The sequence below is a fragment of the Bombus vosnesenskii genome, unplaced genomic scaffold (assembly GCF_011952255.1).
Source record: "Bombus vosnesenskii isolate JDL3184/JDL3185 unplaced genomic scaffold, Bvos_JDL3184-5_v1.1 scf7180000013319, whole genome shotgun sequence".
NCBI classification, from domain to species: domain Eukaryota; kingdom Metazoa; phylum Arthropoda; class Insecta; order Hymenoptera; family Apidae; genus Bombus; species Bombus vosnesenskii.
Genome location: NW_022882964.1, coordinates 830,368 through 849,555, shown reverse-complemented (window position 1 = coordinate 849,555; position 19,188 = coordinate 830,368). Strand labels below are relative to the sequence as shown.

At 35.0% G+C, this 19,188-nt stretch overlaps 5 protein-coding genes and 1 long non-coding RNA gene across 10 annotated transcripts in view; 2 read left to right on the top strand and 4 right to left on the bottom strand.

Annotated features, from left to right (window-relative positions):
• Nucleotides 1-2,320: 2,320 nt before the first annotated feature.
• On the bottom strand, nt 2,321-5,337 carry LOC117235714 (beta-1,4-mannosyltransferase egh). 5 transcript variants are annotated; one of them, XM_033498008.1, is made up of 3 exons: nt 4,852-5,337; nt 3,098-3,906; nt 2,321-3,014 (listed from the first exon to the last, which is right to left on the bottom strand). In XM_033498008.1, the coding sequence occupies exons 2-3, from the start codon at nt 3,899-3,901 to the stop codon at nt 2,442-2,444; spliced, it is 1,377 nt and encodes a 458-aa protein (XP_033353899.1). In that variant the 5' UTR covers nt 3,902-3,906; nt 4,852-5,337; the 3' UTR covers nt 2,321-2,441. The 5 variants fall into 5 exon arrangements, with proteins under 5 accessions (XP_033353899.1, XP_033353900.1, XP_033353898.1 ...); XM_033498009.1 differs by having other exon boundaries at nt 4,885-5,337; XM_033498007.1 differs by having other exon boundaries at nt 4,688-5,336.
• Nucleotides 5,338-6,688: 1,351 nt separating this feature from the next.
• Nucleotides 6,689-8,283, top strand: LOC117235716 (ribonuclease Oy). The gene is made up of 4 exons (XM_033498013.1): nt 6,689-6,946; nt 7,126-7,660; nt 7,734-7,892; nt 7,981-8,283. Exons 1-4 carry the CDS (start codon nt 6,885-6,887, stop codon nt 8,059-8,061), a joined length of 837 nt encoding a protein of 278 aa, XP_033353904.1. The 5' UTR covers nt 6,689-6,884; the 3' UTR covers nt 8,062-8,283.
• Nucleotides 7,997-9,711, bottom strand: LOC117235715 (UBX domain-containing protein 1). Its single transcript, XM_033498012.1, has 7 exons — nt 9,542-9,711; nt 9,417-9,470; nt 9,197-9,355; nt 8,875-9,126; nt 8,585-8,801; nt 8,316-8,496; nt 7,997-8,157 (listed from the first exon to the last, which is right to left on the bottom strand). Exons 1-7 carry the CDS (start codon nt 9,595-9,597, stop codon nt 8,111-8,113), a joined length of 966 nt encoding a protein of 321 aa, XP_033353903.1. The 5' UTR covers nt 9,598-9,711; the 3' UTR covers nt 7,997-8,110.
• Nucleotides 9,712-9,987: 276 nt separating this feature from the next.
• On the bottom strand, nt 9,988-11,437 carry LOC117235717 (histone H2A). Its single transcript, XM_033498014.1, has 3 exons — nt 11,265-11,437; nt 10,974-11,181; nt 9,988-10,508 (listed from the first exon to the last, which is right to left on the bottom strand). Exons 1-3 carry the CDS (start codon nt 11,284-11,286, stop codon nt 10,331-10,333), a joined length of 408 nt encoding a protein of 135 aa, XP_033353905.1. The 5' UTR covers nt 11,287-11,437; the 3' UTR covers nt 9,988-10,330.
• LOC117235721 lies at nt 10,701-11,124 on the top strand. The gene is made up of 2 exons (XR_004493721.1): nt 10,701-10,732; nt 10,839-11,124. It is a non-coding gene; the product is annotated as an uncharacterized LOC117235721 (long non-coding RNA).
• Nucleotides 11,438-13,264: 1,827 nt separating the features above from the next.
• The window catches only part of LOC117235720, a 46,145-nt gene continuing 40,221 nt past the window's right edge, over nt 13,265-19,188 (bottom strand). The window contains exons 12-16 of the mRNA XM_033498017.1: nt 15,489-17,562; nt 14,698-15,356; nt 14,356-14,562; nt 13,870-14,265; nt 13,265-13,768 (exon numbers count right to left, since the gene is read on the bottom strand). Coding sequence (XP_033353908.1) covers nt 13,569-13,768; nt 13,870-14,265; nt 14,356-14,562; nt 14,698-15,356; nt 15,489-17,562 — 3,536 coding nt within the window. The 3' untranslated portion in view covers nt 13,265-13,568. The remainder of the gene's footprint in view (nt 13,769-13,869; nt 14,266-14,355; nt 14,563-14,697; nt 15,357-15,488; nt 17,563-19,188) is intronic.

Here is a 19,188-nt window from a genome sequence, read left to right as displayed (position 1 = left end):
GAGGTCTGTATATATAAAATTTTGATTAGTAAATTTGTCGATTACTACATGCATTCTACATTGTCACATTAATACTTTCATAATTTTATTATATAAAATTCAAATTATCATCAAATTTTATTAAATGAAAATTATCATCAATATATAATTTTCGCTTCTAAATTATGAATTATTATACAAAAATTATTGTTATACGAAATTATAATTTAAATATATTTCATATTATGATCATAAAATAAACATATGTTTCTAAATAATAAATAATTTTATATAAATTTTATATATTAAACTTACTTAGAAGTCAGTGTATTCGTATTTTAATAAATAAAATTTATTTTACAAATAAAGTCTTACAAATGAAAAACATGTAAAATACTATTAATTTTGTTTATAATTTATGTATTAAACTTATTATATTACTTATGTGTTATCTACTGCTATTGTATGTAAGTTAGCATTTATCGATACTGTATATATATGTTTATAGCCTTCTTTCTAAATTAAAAAATTGCATGAGTTTATTTTATAATTTAGAAACACAAATATTTTTCTACTATAATAATATTTAGGAATTAAACCATCAATTATATAATACTTATGTGTTACACGCATTATATATATACATATATCTTACTCTAAATTAAATGTTATAAAATAAAATCTTCATAATTTTTCAATTTGAATTTTCATATGGTTAAAATGGATTTATATCACAGTAAATGCAGTTACTTACATGTAGTTGGATATAATTATTTTAGTAACTGCATGTAGAATTGAAGATATTAGACATTATTTTTAAAAATTTTCAAGTAGATTTTCTCATTATTATGTTGTATACTTATAGTTTTGCTTCCTAATATATTATGCAACATTTGAAAATATTTTGAAAAAATTTTATGTAGATTAATAGAAATGAAAATGAGTCATCAAATTTTGCAAAACAAAAGGAGGAATAAATTGTGTATTTACATTCAAACTTCCATGTACTTTGACTGGATATAATTTATAAATATTACTATTTTGAGTAACTCATAGTTGGTTAATTTTTATTAATATGGGTTTTATATCAGAAGTTATTATATAAGACTGATATCGTATAAAAAAAATATGAAAATTTCATTCCAGTGTATAAATGTAATGATACCCTACATTTCTTATAATTTTACGGATATGAAACTACATTCTGTTAAATTTTTATCAATTAAAATTAGATTTATATACATAAATTTGAAAATAATCCATTATTGATATACCAAAAAAAAAATATATTTTGTTTAATTAAAAATATCATCATTAGATAGGTGATAATAATAGATAATAAACATATCATATTAGGTACACAAAATTCAATTTTCCTAATTGTTATCAATGATGATAATTAGAATAAAAGCATAAAAGCAAGGTAGTTGATTGTATAAGTTGACTTTTTATATTATGCTGTACTGTTCTGTAAATTTAAAGATGAAGAATTATTATTCCATTGCATGTACAACAATTTTTGAATAAGTGATCACATGTTTTTGCAAGTTTAAAAAATCCTATTATCTTTGTTTTTTTTCAATATAAATAATAAGTGATGTCTAATAAGTGATACATTAAGTTTCATGTATTACTTAGTAATCAATCAAAGAGATAATTTCAATTATTTGATTAATCATTTTTCAACAAATTTTGAATTTTTATATTTATAATTAGAATTTTATGGAGCTATTATTATTGGATTGCTTTATCAAGATTTTTTTCTTTATCTCAAACTTTATTTCATTATTAGTGTTGATAAAAGAAGACATAATTATATATAATATGAATAAAATTGTATTTTGATTAAGGAAATTTAGCAATTCATTGATAAGAATTTTATGAAAATCTAATTGAAAATATAAATATTAGAATTGTTACTGATAGATGATTTATTAAGGAATATAGATTATTTTTTTAGGATTATTTTCTTCATTACATAACATCTGATAAGGAAGTGTATTTTATTTCGAACAAATGATAATATATGAAGTATGTACCATAATTACTTATCTGAGAGATATTGTAACTGATTGTAACTCTTCTGAGTACTGAATTGAATGTCTAAATTAAAATTTTCCTAAACTATACTCTACAAACACAATATTATATTTATTATTATTTTGCATATTATATAAAACATTAATTAACTAAGATATTTAAATTATTACTTTGGCTATCTATTATATAGTATTAAATAAGACAGATAAAGTATGTTTGTTTCAAACACGCCTATCATCCACACTATACATATATATATATATATATATATGTAGCTATAGCACGTAAAAGACTATTAATATTTCAAATTCTAAAATATAAAATCATATTATTCTTCTAAAATACACAAGAATTTCTGAAAGTGTATATAAACATTTCTGTAAGTATATGATACTATCTGAAAGGAATCTTTTAATACTTTCTTATACTGTCACTGGTGGTTTGTACTCTTTGTTAACTACATAAAATTTATGTTTTGTTCCAAACAAACCCCATATAACGGCAACATTTTCTATGATCAAATTAAAAGGAATTGTTGATAATGCCCCACATATACATAGTATAAATCGAGCAATACCAAATCGGTATAAAGAAAATGATTTAACTACACCAAAAACATACATATAAATATTTACCGCACCAATAAAAGCACATAGAAAATCTATAAATGGTGGGCAAGTAATGGGATAAATTCCAGCTAATACAATATTCGAAGTAGAAAGCGGCAGTGTTACCCACGAGTAACAAGATATGCCTAGAAGCAGCTTTTTATTTAATGGAATAGCTTTGGAATGTACAACAAGTAATATACCTTGTAACCATCTCTTTCTTTGTTGTACAAAGTCCCATAATGTAAATGGTGACTTTTCCCACATTTCACCATCCACAAAATTAAATGTATACCCTTGGGTGAATGCTTTCATTGCAAAAAAACAATCTTCTGCAACAGATCCATCTAGTCCATTGTTGAAGGAAACTTGTCTTTCTGCACCCATCTATAATAATAAAAATGTTTTTGTATGATATAATATGATTATAATTAAGGACATGATTCATGTATAACGTAATGAACAATTACTTGAGTAACAACATAAGAACCTTTCATACTAAAGAAAGGTTTATGAAACATTGTAAATTGTAATCGTAACTTTCCCATGTCATCTGCTACTCTAAAACTGTCTGCTAAGGTAGTAATCCAATTAACAACATCTTCATTTGCATATGTTATTAACCCTTGACCAAATTGATGTTTTCCATCCAGTACAAAATTCAGTATCCCACGAACAGAATTTTCAGTCAGTAAAGTTTCTTCATCAAGATGTACAATCCAATCGTTATCTGCTAACTCATTGACTGAATTTTCTAAGCAATATTGTAAAGCACGGGCTTTGAACAAAGCACCACTACTTGTACGATAGTTTGGTGGCACAACGACCTCTCTGATTCTTCTATGAGGGTTTAATCCAATTGGCTTATCACTAACTACTTCAATTTGAAAGTTTTCTAAACCAGTTTCTAGACATCTGTTTAAATTCCTTATTACATTTGCTCTCACTAATTGTGGATAATCTCCACGTGTTACTATTCTAATACAAATAAATGGTGCAAGTAATGGCGAACCTTTTAAAACAACTTTATCTGGGAATGCATTGTATATCATTAGTCCTACAAAGTTAAATAAAACTTGCGGAAAGGAAAGAAATGTAAGTGTTCGCAGGATATATAATATAAGTGCGCCAAGAAATCCATATTCAATCCATGGATCAAATGTTTCCTTTTTATTATTATTCCAACTAAGTCCTCCGGTAATCAATTCAAATATGATTATAACAACAAGTAGTAAACAACAGTGTAAAATATGTTTTGTTACACTGTTCAACATTATTTCTGAAAAATAAAGATAAGAGTTTTTTAAAAATAAAGATAAAAATTAGTAAATATACATTCTATATATATATATTATGTATATTATTTATGTTCATAAATTATAACATACAATTTTTGTTTAAGCATTATTAATCAAAATATGTAAACTCTCTGCTTAAAACAATCACTTCTATTAGCGAATATAAATGAAAGATTTATAGACTAAATAAAGTAAAATGTTATTTATAATACAATACTGTAATAAAAATCAAAATGACACGAAAAATGATCTTCTAATTGCTTTGAGCAATGCATATTTGCTGATAAAAAAATAGCAAAACGTTAAGTTCTACATAATCTTATCAAACTGTGCTTCACATGTATATAACTGACAAATATTGTATATAATCTATAATCTAATGATAGTAGATTGAAAATATGAAATATTGTCCCCTAAAAAGTATTTAACATTTCATATTGTCCTATGCTTTCCACTATTTCTATATTTCTACTTGATTTCATATTTGTATGTGATAAATTTATCACAATGTTAGGATATCAAAAGTATACAAGAGCAATGTAACGTTTCTATTCATAATACATTAATATGTTATTATTACATTATTATACGTTATTAATACATTAATATTCATAATAAAATTTACATACAGATGGAATAATTTCAGTTTTAGGTTCAAATAAACAACAAAATTATTGCATAAATTTTCACAACGATGCGATAATATTAATGTTTACTAATAATATTCAATTAATCTATTAAAATGTTATTTTATTTATATACCTTTCTTTGTGTAGCCAAATATTATTGTGATATATCGTTAAAAAGAAAGATTTCTCGATTCATTGCCCACAACAACAAATAAATGTAAATGAACAATAAAAAAAAAACTAATTTATGTACCGGTATGAATAAAAAATATTTTCATAATTTCAATAACACACTACCATCGACTTTCGTTGACTCAAAGAATCACTTACATTCCAACATTCTTCAATGTTTTACAGGAAATGACTAATTATCAATACGAGATAAGGAAATCAAATCAACCTATGAAGTTGCGATAAATATTGAAATTTGACATTAAGGTAATACCACTTCGACAATTATACTGACGCCAATTATACTTTTCTTTTTACTGGCTTTAACGTCTAATATAAACCTCTTTGATTGGTCGATGTTACTTATGCGGATAAAATTAAATTCATAATTTTTATATCTTTCACCGTTAAGTGTTATTTATAGATATAACGTGCATTTGTATGTTGCTGTTAACAATGTATGAATATAGCAATGGATTATTGAAAAATGTAAGTTCATGTTAATAATGAAAGTAAAATAAATGTGAAAACAGATTAATATCAACCGTCAACCACGATCGTATACATAGGTTCAACACTCGTTCAATTTTTGGTGGTGAGGGACGTCATCATTTTGATGTATATTAATTCTCTTATTAGCCGTATGGCGCTATTAGAAAATTTCTTAATGCGCATGTGTGTTCAGCGATCATTACGCCGCTCTGCGACGTAATGCGAAAGTTGAACGAGTGCTAAACCCGCATCCCGAACGCAAAAGCAGGCGATTGGCCGAAATTCAAAGTGAGGAAGAAAGCTCTGAAAGATGAAACATGGCGAAACAAGCAACCAATGAAAAATTAGTAATTGGGCAAGGAAGTGATGACATGGAGATTGAGGGCATCCCATTGGTTGACACATACGCACAGACAGTATGAAGAGAAGTAATCAGGAGTGTAAAAATCATAGGAAAGAATAGAGGAAATTAATTAACGAAGCAGGCGAAGAAAGCAAAAGAAGAAAATAAGAGTAGAAAACAGAATAAAGAGCTCGAGAAAGACCAGATAGGAGACATTTCCAGTTATACTATATATGAAAAATAAAGTCCCGAGGATCTGAGCAAAAAGATTCAGTGGTGATAGAAATAAGTTATAATATAACAATGCAATACATTTATGGATGCAATGTTGAAGCTATATATGTAATGAATTAATAATAGTCAGCACAAAATAGGATTAAGAAATATTTGAACACTAGAAAATGCGATAGAGGATAGAAATAACATGGATTTTCAAATTATATTTTGGATAGTAATAAAATAAAGAAATGGAAGTGAACTGAGCTAGAGACAGTTGTAAGCCAAAAAGGAGTATAATTTTGCCTGTAAATTGGAACTGAAGAGAGGAAGAAGGAATGAGAGAAAAAAAGAATGAAAATGAAAATGAAATGTAACTAAGAAATGACGTGAGCGAGAAATGTTTTTTGTTAGGCAAAATAAAGGTAGATAACCTTTGATAAATCTCTTGCAAATATCCTTGTAAAACCAAGGAAAGAAATAAAATAAAATTTCATGAAAAATGACCCTCATTTTTGGCTTTAGAGACCTAAAATTTAGCAACCGAAAAGACATGTACAAATAAAAAATTTTGCAGTCCGAATACTCTACCTTATCAGAAGATCAAAAGATGAAAAATAATTGCAGGTAATGTTATTATCTTAGTAAGATAATCTCACTCACTTTGTCATAAAAAATATAGTGCATTAAGTGTGCATATAGTGCTTTATGTGTTAATATAAACATGTTAATACAATGTTTATATAATAATATAATAAGCTCATTTTTTTATTCCTAAAAACATATAAAGACTGCAAACATTGTGGTGCCTATCTGCTTAACAGTGTTATCAATCTATCAGTGATAACCATCTGCTATCTCTTTTTTTTTTCTTCTTATTTTATTATTATCTATTATTATACAGATATGCATATATTTCGTTTGTACTTCTTGAAAGTACAAGCGTCCACTATTGTACCATCTGCTACCTGAGTAGAAATTGTAAGATAAAGTTCACCTTGAAGGCATTTATAAGCAGAGAGATCTGTACCATATGCCAACTGTGTAGTCAATGAATATATACTAATTTAGATTTTCTCTGTACACTAAGAACTTTAGCATTTTAAATATGTTTAATTGCAAGATAATTGTTAGTGTTTTATTTTTGTTTTTTATCGCTAAAACAAATAGGTGAGTAAAAAGTGTTATTTGTTACAATATACATGTGTTCCTGTTTTGTGATATATATAAAGCGATACAATGAGAAGATGTTTTTCAACTTTCTTTCATTTCCCATTATTCGTAACATAACACGTCCTTTGTGTGTGAGAGAGAGAATATCCTTTATATATAAAACATGGTTTTCACAGTGATGAGAACTATTTGAAGGCCACAACAGGATCAAATGACTTCGATGTTTTAATTTTTACACAACATTGGCCTCAAACTGTTTGTTATACTTGGAAGGAAAACCAGGCATCGCACACGTGTTCATTACCGACAAAACATGATGAGTGGACAATTCATGGCATTTGGCCTTCTCAATACCATAAAATCGGTCCACAGTTTTGTAATAAATCGATGCCTTTTAACCCTTCAGCTTTAAAATCAATAGAAACAGAATTACAAGAAAAATGGATAGATATAGAAAATGGAAAAACATCTTACTCCCTTTGGAAACATGAATGGGACAAACACGGTACTTGCGCGGCAACCGTGGAACATCTAAATAGTGAGGTCAAGTATTTCAAGGAAGGTCTGAATTTATTAACAAAGTATGATATGAAAAATGTATTGGTACAAGAAAATATCATACCTGGACAAACATATAACACGAGCGATATTTTGAATGCTATTGAACGAATATTAGGTAAACGAGGCTCATTAATCTGCATAAAAAGCAAGGTAAGAATTTATTTATACATCATATAATATCGATATTTGATGCTTAAACTTATTAGTATAAAAAATATTTTAGGACACTGGAGAATCATACATATTTGAAATACGAATATGTTTTGACAAGATGTTACAATTAATTAACTGTGATGAAACTTATGAATATCCTACGAACTGTGATCTTTCTGGATATGTAACATATCCTGATAAACTGCCACAAGGACACAACGTAGCACAGGTATAATTGTAGTATAAATTAAGTTTCTAAGATTATATCTTACAAATCGGTATATTCTAAATTGTTTGTTTATTTAATATTCTTACAGAAATTACAAATACAGAATGTTTTGAAATACTGCCTTTTTATAAATTTTTGGAGAATATTTTACAATCGTATAGTATCTTAAAAGTTATATGGTTGACTGCATGGAAAGTAATAGCTGATATTTATTATGATCATTCTACTTTTTTCTGAACAATTAAAACTGCAGATGGTGTCAGGCCTGGAAGTACAACAATAATAATAATAATTAAATAATTGAGCCTTGTACCCTTTTATCTTTATGTTATTATAAGAAAATCATAGCCAATTCAGAAGATCTTAATACTATACTATTACATACTAGTAATATTGTATTACATATTATAAATTCCACCATACCTAAAGCATTCAACGGAGCTTCATAATCATCTTCCATGAAAATTTTCTTTGGGAAAGCTGTCATTAAATTAAATGGACCAGATGGATCTGTTCTATTAATTTCTATAAACAATCTCACAGCAGATAACTTCTCCTTACTTCCAAAGCTTTGCGTTAATGTTTGTCCATTAGTAAGCCTAATCTAAAATGTTACTATTATGTCATTTAAATATAATGATATTTAGACATTAAGATTAGAAGTAGATATTCATTAATATGCAACTTATTACCTGCAACCTAGTATCATTATATTCCTTTCTATAAGTACTAGTAGAGGATGACGGTGTAGGTGGAGATTCTGTTAATGCTCTTTTGGCATTAGCTTTGGCACGTCTAGCAGCTTTATCAGCTTCAATTTGTTCTTTAACTTTTTGACGTGCTAATTTCTCTTCTTCTTTTTCACGTTTCCTCTCCTCTAACAACTTTCTCATTTCTAACTCCTCTAACCTATAATTGAGATAGACAAATAAATATACTGTGTTCACTTTTGTGAAAAAAGAAAAAAGAAAAGGCAACTTACTTTCTTCTAGCCTGAGCCATCTCTTTCCCTGATTTTATTCTATTCTTTTCCCTTTCTTGTGCATCTTTCTTTTCCTGCTCCTCTCGCTCCTTGTTTTTCTGTTTTAACTTCTCTGTTAGAATTCGTAATTGTTCCTTCTTTTCTTCTTCCGTAAGAGGTTTCTTTTCTTCCGTGCTTTCAGAGAATCTATCATGTCCGGACTTTGTTGCATGGAATTCGACTTCCAAGTTAGATTTAAACAGTTTTCCACAACTATTAAATAAAGAATCAAAGTAAATACTTCATTGACATTAACCAACATAAAACATTAGTATATATTTACATATCACATTTCATAGATTTAGCAACTTCAGTAGTAGACACCTGACCACTAGCATCGGCAGTATCTTCATGGATTGATGTTTGAAGATTAGACAGCGTTGCACTTTCAGCAGTAGGTGGGTCAGGTGATGGTTCAGCATCATTTGAATGAGCCAAGAGCCTAAAATAAAAATTAAGATCGTCATCGGACGATGAGAATGAAGCCACGGCCTTTCTCGTACCATTCCATTGCCGGAACAACACCTTTGTTTCCAGTAATTTCTAAAGCTTTTTCTCTACAACAAAATACACATTAAGATAATAAAGGTTATATTATATTAATAAAAGAGCTACTTAAAATACTTACGCTTTAGATATGCTAAAGCCCATATCGACTAACATATTTATATCACTCGACGACATTTTTCTCTATGTTTTCGAAGTCTTAACGAATATTTTTCACCAATTCAACAAGAATTCGATAGGCACCCGATCAAAAACTTAACGTCACGTTCAACCGACGCGCTACCTATGCGAATTTGTACGTTGTAAAAGTCTACTGGTAGAATTACCTTACCGGAAGTCACATGTAGTTAAATTTTGAAAGTACAATTGTCATGTTTAAATAACTTTTTATTTATTTAGAATTCCGAAGAATGCAGAAAACATGGTTACAATATAGGTTTAAAATTTTAAAGAAATATTGTAAAGTGAAGAGTAATGATGTTTTATTTTCACTCTAAGTATTGTTTACAGTCAACAAAAACATAAAAATGAGTTATACTTGTTGTTACATTTCATAAATCATACAAGTCACTAAGAACTTTTAATACAAAATCGAAAGAAAAAAAACATACAAAACATAGTACAGTTATGACAGTTTGGTTAATACTTAGATAATAGATCTAAGCATAGGTAAAAGACTTCTTTTAAGTAATAATACAATTTGCTATTACATTATCGCTAAATAAAAGATGTTATTCAGTAATAAAATAGTAGATTATACCGTTAACTAAAATAATTTTACAACGAATGTCTGATGAAGCGATGGTAATCTGATAGGGTCCAGAGATTATTTTGTTTTTCTTTAATGGCTCAAGAAACAAAGATATAGCCCTAAAGTACTGTTAAGTTAGAAAGGTTATTCTAATGATTATTAATATTCCTGGGATGTTTTGTCTCCCTTTCCAGATCCACCAGTACCGGTTTTCTTCGGCAGAAGCACAGCTTGAATGTTAGGCAGGACACCACCTTGAGCGATTGTTACACCCGAGAGCAGTTTATTTAATTCTTCGTCATTGCGAATAGCTAATTGTAAGTGACGTGGAATTATCCTGAAATAAGAGTATGAACATGTGTATTTGGAAACTTATATAGCGTTGAAGGGTCGCTTAACTTTAATTGTAGGTATATACAAATATGAACATGTAGCAAGTATGAAATTTATGTGCTTCCCGCTAGAATGATAAACAACCTATCATATCAGTTCACTTACATTTGAAAGTTTTCTCTCAAAATCGGAACAGTGAACAATGTACAATGCTACAAAGAAATAACTGTAAGATTGATTTTTGTGAATCCTATATGAAACTGGATATTATATCCAAATGTAAGTGAAATTTAACGAAACACAATTTTTTTTATATCATCTTTTTTAGCTATAGAAACTACATAAAAGTATCGTGTAAGTGAAAAGAAAAAGAATATTTGTACAATTATGGAGAGAAGGAAGATACGGATAGATAAATAGATAGATAAGTAGGAGGGGAAGAGGGGAAGAAGGGCTTTGCTTCACCAACCTCGTCTTCTTGTTGTCTCTTGCGGCGTTCCCGGCTAACTCGAGTACTTCAGCCGCCAAATATTCCATCACAGCGGCCAAATAAACAGGCGCTCCAGCTCCTACTCGTTCCGCATAATTTCCTTTTCTTAAAAGACGATGGATTCTTCCGACAGGGAACTGCAGCCCTGCCCTACTACTGCGGGTCTTCGCCTTTCCCTTAGCCTTTCCTGAAAGTATACATATAAACGGTTTTCGACGTTTCTCAATAAACTACAATATTACATTCCAACAAAACAGATATGATACTTACCACCTTTACCGCGTCCTGACATCTTTTATAATACTTTCTTAAAAGTTTTCTTAAACACGAACAACGGTTAATGCTTCTCCTCGGAGTACCAAACAGCGAATGAAAGTCTACCTTGCCCGACGACGGTTATGCGTATGTACGTCAGATATTTTGGCGGCGACAGTTAGGTCGGTGCTCGTTTGCGCGGGAACCTTATTTCTACGTCAATTATACTAGTGGCGCCGCTGGCCTAGCGTTAAAATCCCTAGATGTGAAATTGAAGTTTATTGTAGAAAATGTCCTTTTTGTATTTGCTTGACATATAATTCGGACATATAATATGTATCGACTAAAAGAATATTATTTTCCCCGACTAATGCGATTTATCTAATGATTATTTGCTAGTTTTTACTTCTTATCTTCTTCGTAGCATTTAACGTTATTATATGAATTGTACAGTCTGTAGAAAATAAGCGCGTCTGGGCATAGAGGGCAGTAACGACGAAAGTAACTAAAATTTGTAATTACTTTAACGGTTGACGAGATAAAACCATGACTTTAAACTTACTAAATATTTTGAAAATGACTTAGTTTACCGTGGAATGAAAATCGAGATATAAGAACGACTACAGTTAATTATCGATTGTAAGTAGGAAAGTGTTCACACGAAGACGTGAAAGAGGTAGGAGGAATAGAGACACTCTGAAAATTCATATTTTCAACAATTTACTCCTAGGCTCATGGTTTGGCCAGATTAGAGACCAACAAATCTCTTGTGGTCTTATTTTGTTATACAATACATAAAAATAATGATATTTACAAATGTAGGATAACGTTAGGCACTCAATGAACAAAACGGTGAAATTATAAATGGATTTCATATTATACATACTGGAGGTATTACGATGAATAGTTGAACGATATACTCGGAGAGTAGAGTGAGATACAAGTACTAGGAGATTGAAATTAGCATAATATAGCACTGATTTAGTTGAACGTAAAAAATCTTTTTCCTTTTGCAGCAGAACGATTTTTCTTCGTTTTTTAATGTTGTTTGCGATCCGATTACTATTCGAACGTGGAATGTTGGAGGTTGGGTAACAAGCATGTTTTTTATGTGGAATGTGCTCGCACGATGTCTCACGTTTTAAATTAAGACAATTTAAATTAAGTCACTTTACCTACGTAAGTACCTCACTGCTGTTGTTACATTAATTTCTCTTGTATTCACTGGCCTTTGCGTTCATTACTGTGAACAGTGGACATCGAAAGGAAAGATCGATCACTATTCCGATTTCTTGAAATCAGACGTGATTTTCCTGTATTCTACGAATGTCCGTAGACTAGAGTCGTTTCTATCTCGAAACATCTTTTACGTTAAAAGTAATCGTTACGGTTCTACGGTTTCGACCTTTTTTTTTTTTTTTTTTTTTGCATCCGGATTTACTGTAATCGCAGTCTGTCGTTCATAGTTTGAAAATTTCCATTAACATAGAGCTCACATACACTATCCCCATTTACGACGCAAAATGAAAAAGAAAGTCACAGTCTATACATTTGAGAGTGTAACTTTTCGATCGTCATCGAACCGATTCGATGAACGTTGCGATTAGATGTTCGCTTTTCTTTTACACGAGATAATATTAACGATCGAGTCATATACAAATTGTGACATATCATATTGTTTCAAGTTATTATCTGACATAGAGTCCACATTACGCAGAATAAAATAAGTTATACGATTTGTCTATTTTTCATTAAAATATTATGATACAAATTACAATTATTTATAGTTTAGGGTTTAAGAGCCGTTAGTTGAAACTATAAAATCTTTATTAATCACTTTAGTGTTAACTAAAAAGTGCATCTATATATAGGTATAATTTCGTTTTATACAGTGGTTCTTACACTTGTTTTCATACTGCGCGTGTGCGTGCGTGCGTCGTGCGTGTATGCGCGTGTGTGTGTGTGTGTGTGCGCGCGCGCGCGCGCGCGCGTATATGTGTATGTGTTTTCGTTCGTTCGTTCGTTGAGATGACGATCGTCATTTACGAAATATAAAGGTATATTCCTGGCGATCATCGCTTCAATTTTGCTGCTATTGATCTTTTATATTCTGTATATAGCATCGTCACGTGGTGTACACTTAGTAGCAAAAGAATACGAAAGGCTGCTGTACATTTGGTCAATAAAACGTATCACCGAAACTTTTATTACTTGCCCTGTGTGTCGTAAGATTTTATATTTGGTACTGTATGCTAACGACCCTTAACCCTTCGATAATATCACAGATGAATGAGTTTCCGTGTTGTGCGTTACGCATCGCTACCTAAGGTTCCTAACAAGTGCGTTAATCCTTTCAATTTTTTCACTGAGCATTCGTCTCTCCGAATCAAGAGCCGTTCTCGCGGATAACAGTTCGTATATCCTTCGCTCTAGGTGAATAGTTTCGGAACGCAAGTTGTTCGACTGTGCCACCAATTTTGATGTTTCGCTCGTCAGAATTTTCTTTTCCATTGCTTTTTCTGAAACGGAAGAAAATAAACGGGCAACGGAAGGAATGAAAACGCCTCGGTTAATGCGAAAGACAAAATAGAATTTGCCGTTGAAGATCTTCTCGTCGTACCTTTGGAATATTCGCTGTAAGCAAGCATGATGTCCTCGATGCCGGTCCACCTGGGCCTTTCGTTCTTCCCACCGACGTGGTCGTCTACATTGTCGTCCACGATCTTAATATCCACGATCTTGCAATGTTGCTTCACCCCATTTTCACCGGGCATGGGCAAAGCAGGATAACCCATGGAGACGATGTTCGGAACCAAAGGTGGTAGAGGCGGTGGTCGTTCTGGAACTTGCTTTACTTTTACTCTGTCCAGTAGTCTCATCTTTTGAGGCGGTTTCGGCAATGTTGGTGGATTCTTCGAATACGCCTTGGCAATTCTCTCGCAGTACGCGGTCACAGAATTTGAACTTCTCCGTTTTTTACGATCTTGTAGAACGTACTGCCACGTTACTTCTGCCTCTGTAATAATAACAATGGAAAATTCGTTCGATATCGATGTAACCATCGATGACCGATAGCAGAGAAATCATCTTTTAATCCGATACTTGCCATCTCTCCTGCCCGGAGGCATTATATCGAGGCCTATGGTCCTGAGAAAACCAACTTTCGGCTCAAAATCTGGCGTATGGAGCAATACATCCGGGTGTTCTCGCGGTATTGGTAATACGGACTCGACAGTTTGCTCCGTCTCCAGAGGTACCTCCGGCGGATCTGGATTTAACCTGTACCGCTTCTCCACTTTACAAAGCTCTATCTCTATAGACGAAAAGAAAAGGAAGCGACTCATGAGCGTTAATGTTGCAGGCGACGAGGAACGAAGGGCGAAAAGAAACGGGGGCAGAAGGAGGAGAAACGTACGCAAGAGAAAGAAGAATAACGAAGAGCGCTTACCATTCCTCATACTTAAAGTGGTTAGACCAAACATGGCGAGAAACGCGAGCTTCTTCTCCGAATACTGTAACTTGGCTGGCGGACCTTTGATAATCCAGAGATCCATGTCCTTTGTTTCTTCCTCACCTTCCGAATCGGAACTACACGCGAGGCTTGTATTCCTCTCCCGTTTTCTTTTCCTTCTCTTCTCGGCTAGGTCTAACGAGGACGTCAGCTCTTTCGGTTTCTCAGGTACAAGAAAAGACTTTTCGCTCGTAACATCTTGTTTGACTAGAGCCTTGCTCAGGTCAGGCACGTTTAACACCGCTGGCTCGCACTTCACGGAAATCTCAGTCAAATTATTGCACTTGTCGGTGAAACAAAATGCGGTTTTTAGCTCGGTCGAGAAATTCAACAGTTTCTCTTGGTATTTTGGTATCTGCAGGAGAACATTGGATACGTTCTGACAGGTACGCAAAACTTCCTCAGACTTGATGCTCTGCATCAACTGAGTCGTATCTATAGGCTTCTGTGCGATGTCGTTTATGCTGAACTTAAAATTCGATTGAAACGATAATGTGGACAAAACGCTATTCTGATCGCTCTGTATCTTAGACTCTACTTCAGGTTTAATCTCCTTCTCAAGGAGATTAAAATTTATAGGTTGAAACGTGGATTGTGGTAGTGGCGGTGGCGGTGGTGGCGGTGGTGGTGGTGGCGGTGGTGGCGGCGGCGGTGGTGGCGGTGGTTGCGACGGTGGTGGCGGTGGTGGTGCTGATGGTGGTGGTGGTGGTTGTATCGGCGGTGGCGGACCCTTTCCTTGTTGTTCGTAAGCGAAATGGGGCGTCAACGGTTTGTCTTGAAGCGAATTCTTCCCTAAATGATTCTGCTGATTCGCTGTTGCTTGTTGTTTCGCGTGATTTTCCATCTTCTCGTTGCACGAATTAACTTTGCTCTCCTTCGTCGATGTATCCGTGCTGCTTTTGTGATGCGAATTCGTGTGATTCGCGATCTTGTTCCCACTACCAGGGCCAACGTTGTTACTATTGTAAGTTGCGTTTTGTGTAAGTTGCGTTGCCGTTTTGTCGACGGAACTGCAATTCAGAACGTTCGACGAGGTGGAAGGTGGCGACGACGACAATGGGGACGATGACGGCGGTGACGACGACAACGAACAAGGGACGTCGTTTCGTTGAGCCGCCGCCGCTGTCACGGTCACCGTTTGATTGTTCTCGTTGGCGTGATACGCGCTTTGCTTCGTACTATTGGAATTGGCGTTGTTCGCGTTGCCACCGTTGCTAGCGGCTGGTGTCACTGGTACGTTCGCTTTCGGCTGCGAGTGATGTTGATGAGCAGGCGAAGAGGAAAAATGCGGCGGCGGTTTGTACAAATTAGCTACGTGCGAAACGGGTATATGCGGATGATGAAATTGCTGAGGCGGGTAAGGAATCGGATGTGACAGCGATTGCTGAAGATTCGTGCTCTTCGTGTTATCCGCAACGGAATTCTCGGCGATCTGTCCGGCGATCGTTTGGGGCGTTGTGGTCGAAGTGGCTATCGATTTTACCGGCGACTCCTGATAAGAAATTTGATTGGTTATACTATGATTATGACTGTTCAGGATCGGTCTTTGTTGAGGTTTCGACGATGAGCGAAAGGAATCTTCGAACGGTCTGACGAAAGGCGGTTGTTGCGAGGTTGTCGCCAACGCGTTCGTTGTAACGACGGCGTTGGTGGTGATCGCCGTGCTGCTGGTGCTCGTGTTCGAAGCGTTCGTCGTTGTACTTATCGCGACCGTACCGGATTCTTTGCTTCTCGAGCTATGAATAGCATGAGACAACGGTGGCGATTTGTGAGTCAAAGTGGTCATATGATTGACGCTATTCATGATCGAGGGAACCGCGTTAGCTGTCGTTAAAGTGTGTGTCCCGTGCGTTGTCATAGTGCCGCTGCTTGACAAACTGGTACCGCTGGTCGTTGTACCGGCCGCGCTGTTACAACGTTGTTGTTGTTGTTGATGTTGCGATTGTTGCGACGGTATCGACGATCCTGCTAGCGACGCTTGTGACGACTGTTGCACCTGTTGTTGTTGTTGCTGCTGCTGCTGCTGCTGTTGTTGTTGTTGCTGATGGTATATAGAAGTTGTAACCGTAGTTGTCGCGCTGCTCATTATCGTAGCTGTATGCTGACTAGAATGAATAGTAGTCGAGGATACGGAGGGCAAATGGAGAGAAGGTATAGAGATGATAGGCGCCAAAGGCATGGCGAGGGATGGAGGCGGTGGCGGTGGCGGTCCGATCACCGCTGGCGTCAACGACGACATAGAGGGTATAGAAGGAATAGGCGGAGGGCCGCCGATAGGCGCGGAGCTTATCGCTGGCGGAGGTCCGAGGTTCAAAGGGGGTAGAGTAGAAGCCAAAGGGGGCGGCATGGCCGCGGAACTAACGGAACAGATAGTAGCCGAACCCAAGGACGGTGGAGGTCCAATGGGAGCTGCTGGATTCGGAAACGCTGACAAACGAGAGTGGTAGATGTTCGCTGTTGCCGTTGGATCCGATGACGGTGGTGGTGGTGGTGGTTGTGGTGGTGGCGGTGGTGGTGGTGGTGGTGGCGGTGCTACTGTTGGCGGAGGAGGAGGAGCGGAAGACTGCTCTTCTTTTCTCGATGGATGATGACTGTTACCGACAGATCCAACGTTACTGTTACCGTTGTTGCAGTTGTTAGCGTTGTTGTTGGTATTTCCAGCGCCTCCGCTGCCGCCTCCGCCTCCGCCGCCGCCTCCGCCGCCGCCGCCGCCTCCGCTACTGCTGCCGCTTGGCCGATCTCTGTTCTCGCGTTCTCGCTCCCGCTCGCTATGCATCTGAGCCGCTATGGTCGGCTTCCTAGCTGGAACAAATCCCGAACACAGTGCTTGGTAATCTTCCACTGATCTACTGTTGTCGATTTACTACTCCGTAGAGTAGTCGCAGAGCGTATTTTACGGCAATGCGCGCGAAACAATACGTTCGATCGAACAGGAACACGCGGATCGACGACATCGGTGGTGTCTATCGCGTTCGGGAGCGCGAGGAGAAGCGTTTTTCGCGGGGGATTGCGATCTCGAATCTCGAAATACGCCGTAACTGGCCGCAGTTCTGCGATGCAGATACGACGCAGATACGATGCAGTTACGCAGATCGCAACGTCTTTCGAATTCGAACGAACGAGAGCGCATCGTAGACCGACGCTTACGCGACCAACAAGGTGGCAAAAGCTCGAAAAAGGCAACTTTTTTTCGCGCGTCCGTTCCAACTTACCTGAGCGATGCGATAAGTTTGTCGTTATAAGGAATGGCTTGATATGATGTATTCAATTCGAAGTATTGGGGATGATTGCTGATAGAATATCAATGAAATCGGACAACGTACTACTCGGATCGACTGTAAGAAATAGTTCGCTTGCTATTGGGACGCCCGTGGACAACGTCGTATATATCGTACACAGCGTAGGAAACTGATCTTTTGAGCGATCGAGATCGCTGAATCTTCCCCAAAACTGTTTCAGAAAATGAATCGAGGGTCAAGAATTCCAAGTCAATCAGAATTTTGATCACGTTTTTTTTTTTGCAATGTTTATTTTCAATTATAGTCCAAATATACATGTTTACATAATAAATTATATAAAAACGGTATAATTTTGATAAAAGAACATGTGTGACAAAGTTATATACATCGGTGGATCAAGTCAATAATGGGTAGAATATAGAGTATGCTACACCGAAGAGAAATTATTTTGACACTGATCGTTTAATTGCAAATTTCTAAAACAGTTGCGGGAACTAACGCAAGAGTGCACTACGTTTCGGTAAAAGACACGAAGGCGCGTCGAATCGTCGTTTGGCCTGCGATATATCGGCTGTTCATCGCTTCGCGATAAACTAATCGAAACGAAACATTTTGACGTTTTATGTCACGCGTTACGATGCCAATTATTCGAACAAAAGAGAACGAGGGAACGCCGCAAAGATAAATCAACGAATAAATCAACAAGAGATCAAGGAGAAATCAACAAGGAATCGACAAGGAGTAAACGAGGAATCACAACGAGGAATCACAACGAGGAATCACAACGAGGAATCAACGAAACAAACAGAATCGAACGAGGTAGAAAACAAGAAGAAAACAAGAAGAAAAGAAAGAAAAGGAAAAAAAAAAACTAAGAGAAGAGAGAAGCGGTATTATTCGACGATGGCTAACGTGCGCTATCATCGGTTCGGATTATAATAATTACGGTTAACATCGATTTCACATTTCACACGAAAGATACGGATACAAAATTGAATTTATCGAAGAAATATAATTTATTCTTCTGTAGAGGAAGGAAACGATCGAGTTTTACTCAATTGTTACCGTTTAAACGGATGTCCGCCGTAACGATAACGAGGATAATATATAAAGCTTCTCCACACTAAAGATGTGCACTCTTATGTTGAAGTTTCGCTGTTTGTCAAGACGTCACTAACTATATAAAACG